This window comes from Phyllostomus hastatus, unplaced genomic scaffold (genome assembly GCF_019186645.2).
Source record: "Phyllostomus hastatus isolate PE091 unplaced genomic scaffold, TTU_PhHast_1.1 phas_scaffold_177, whole genome shotgun sequence".
NCBI classification, from domain to species: domain Eukaryota; kingdom Metazoa; phylum Chordata; class Mammalia; order Chiroptera; family Phyllostomidae; genus Phyllostomus; species Phyllostomus hastatus.
In genome coordinates this window covers 781,603-784,028 of record NW_025334012.1, presented here as the reverse complement: position 1 = coordinate 784,028, position 2,426 = coordinate 781,603, and the positions used below count along the sequence as shown (strand labels likewise).

General features: G+C 34.6%; 1 protein-coding gene across 1 annotated transcript; it reads right to left on the bottom strand.

Annotated features, from left to right (window-relative positions):
* Positions 1-927, bottom strand: LOC123831454 (putative olfactory receptor 5AK3). Its single transcript, XM_045858331.1, has one exon. It carries the CDS (start codon positions 925-927, stop codon positions 1-3), a length of 927 nt encoding a protein of 308 aa, XP_045714287.1.
* Positions 928-2,426: the final 1,499 nt, after the last annotated feature.

Sequence of the window (2,426 nt, the reverse complement as noted above, 5' to 3'; positions counted from 1 at the left end):
CTAGAATTTTTTCCCCATCACTTTTAGAGCTTCCTTTACTTCCTTATTCCTCAAACTATAGATCAGGGGGTTCAACATGGGAATCACAACACCATAACAGACAGAAGCTGCTTTCATGTTCTCCTGGGAATTGTTAGAATGAGGTTGTAGGTACATGTATGACAGGGTTCCATAGAAAATGGTGACTGCTGTCAGGTGGGAGGCACATGTAGAGAAGGCTTTTTTCCTCCCTGTGGTAGAAGACATCTTTAGGATGGTGGCTATGATATAGGTGTAGGAAAAGATGATGACCAGCACAGTGAACATCAAGTTAAATCCCACAAAGACAGAGAGCAGCATAATGTTGATGTCAGTGTTGGAGCACGAAAGGGCGAGAATTGGTGGAACATCACAAAAGAAGTGATTGATGGTGTTGGAATTGCAGAAGGACAGTGCAAATGTAAAACCTGTGTGCACAGAACCATTTATGGAGCCCACGATGTATGAACCAGCTACCAGGTGGATGCAGGCTCTTTGGGACATGACAATGGGATAATGAAGTGGGTTACAGATGGCTACGTAACGGTCCACGGCCATAGCTGCCAGAAGGTAACAATCACTGGTTGAGAATATCGCATAAACCAGTAATTGTGTAACACAGCCCCTGAATGATATTGATATGTTTTCTACTATAAAGTTTTGTACCATCTTGGGAGTGATAGCAGAGGTGTAGCAGATATCAACAAAAGCTAAATGTTGTAGGAAGAAGTACATAGGTGTTCGAAGTCTGGAATCTGTCTTGATGAGCAGAATCATTCCGATATTGCCCACCATGGAGGTAACATAGATGACCAGAAATACAATGAAGAGGGCATACCGAAACCTGTGTTGGCCACCGAATCCGAGCAGAAAGAATTCAGTCACTTCAGTGCCATTTCCTTGTGTCATGGTTACCAAAAATCTAGAAAAGACCAAGAGGAGGACAAAGAAAAGAAGGGAAATATTTGTGATTTCTTCAAAGAAAAAAAAAGCCTTTGGCATTTCATGTCCCCTCTTTTTTTTAAATTAGATTTTCAGGCAAACATTCTCATCAGGGTTTACTGCTTTGCAAATAGTTATATTTTCTTGATAAGAAACCAATACATCAAAGTAATATGTGAGCCATGGATTCATTTTCTAAATGAAGAAGATTTCATAGAAGACTGACCTCTAATATGTGTGAGTCTAAGAAACAGATTAAAACCTGTTTTCACCATGTTAAACAGGTGTCCATATTTGCAAAGTAATATTACAACATGGCTTTGAACCCTTTCAACAACCTGTAGTTTTCCTCAGTCATTTATCAGTTTAATCCTGGTTCATTCAAATGCCTGAAACTTGCCCACCTGGAGATAAAGCAAAATGAAAAGAAAAATAATGGGTGTTCCTGGTACTATAATTTTAATTATTATGAAATTTTTATATTTAAAAATAAGAATCTAATAAAAACATAGAATATAAAAACATTTTCATACAAAAACAACAGAGAGTGTGGGCCATAAAGAGTTGGGTGCTAAAAATGCTTCTAAAGGCTGTTACTCAGAAAAGACAAGTACAATCTCTGAAGAAAGTAAAAAGAAATGATGAATTTAGGAATTGGTAAACGAGTGGGAAAATTGGAATAAATAGAGATAGTATAAAATAACAATATTGTCCATGAGGAAGTGATAGGCTAAAAATACCAACTGATGCTAGTATGTAAGATTAGAGAGTTCATTAGGTTTATAGTGTTCTAAAATTCTTGTGCTTTCGACTGTTACTTATATGTATATATTTTTAATAATTACAATAAATAAAAATGATTTTTTTAAGTCTAGGGGGATAAATAAAATTTCAAGGTCACTCAATATACAAAAACACAATAAAGGTGATGAAAAGAATAATAGAAAAAGACAAATAGAAATTACCCAAGAAGGCATAAATAAATCTAATAAATTAGCAAGGAAAATAAATATAAGTGGCCTAAGCTCATCATTAAAATTCAAAAACTGTCAGCTGGATTTTAAAAATGTGAGTCAAGCCATGCAATTATATAATAGACAAAAACTGAAAAGAAATTAAACAACTAATGATTAAATAAATAATGGTATAGAAAGGAATAGAATCTTATGCATTAGTGAGAATGAATCACGAGAACTACATTTCTTAACCCAAAGTTTAGAAACATAATGTTGAGAAAAAGAGCTTATTGACTGATTGATTACATTACATATAATACCAGGACTTCAATGATACTGGTGATATTCTATTTGTTGGTTGCACATACTCATTGTATATTTTTTATGCCTTTTTGTAATTATTGACTAATTTTGTATGTATTTTTTACCCCTTAAATTGCTGTTCAGCACAGGTTACAGACATACCACTTCTCAGCAAGTCAAAATGCTGCCAGTTTATGAAATCAAAGA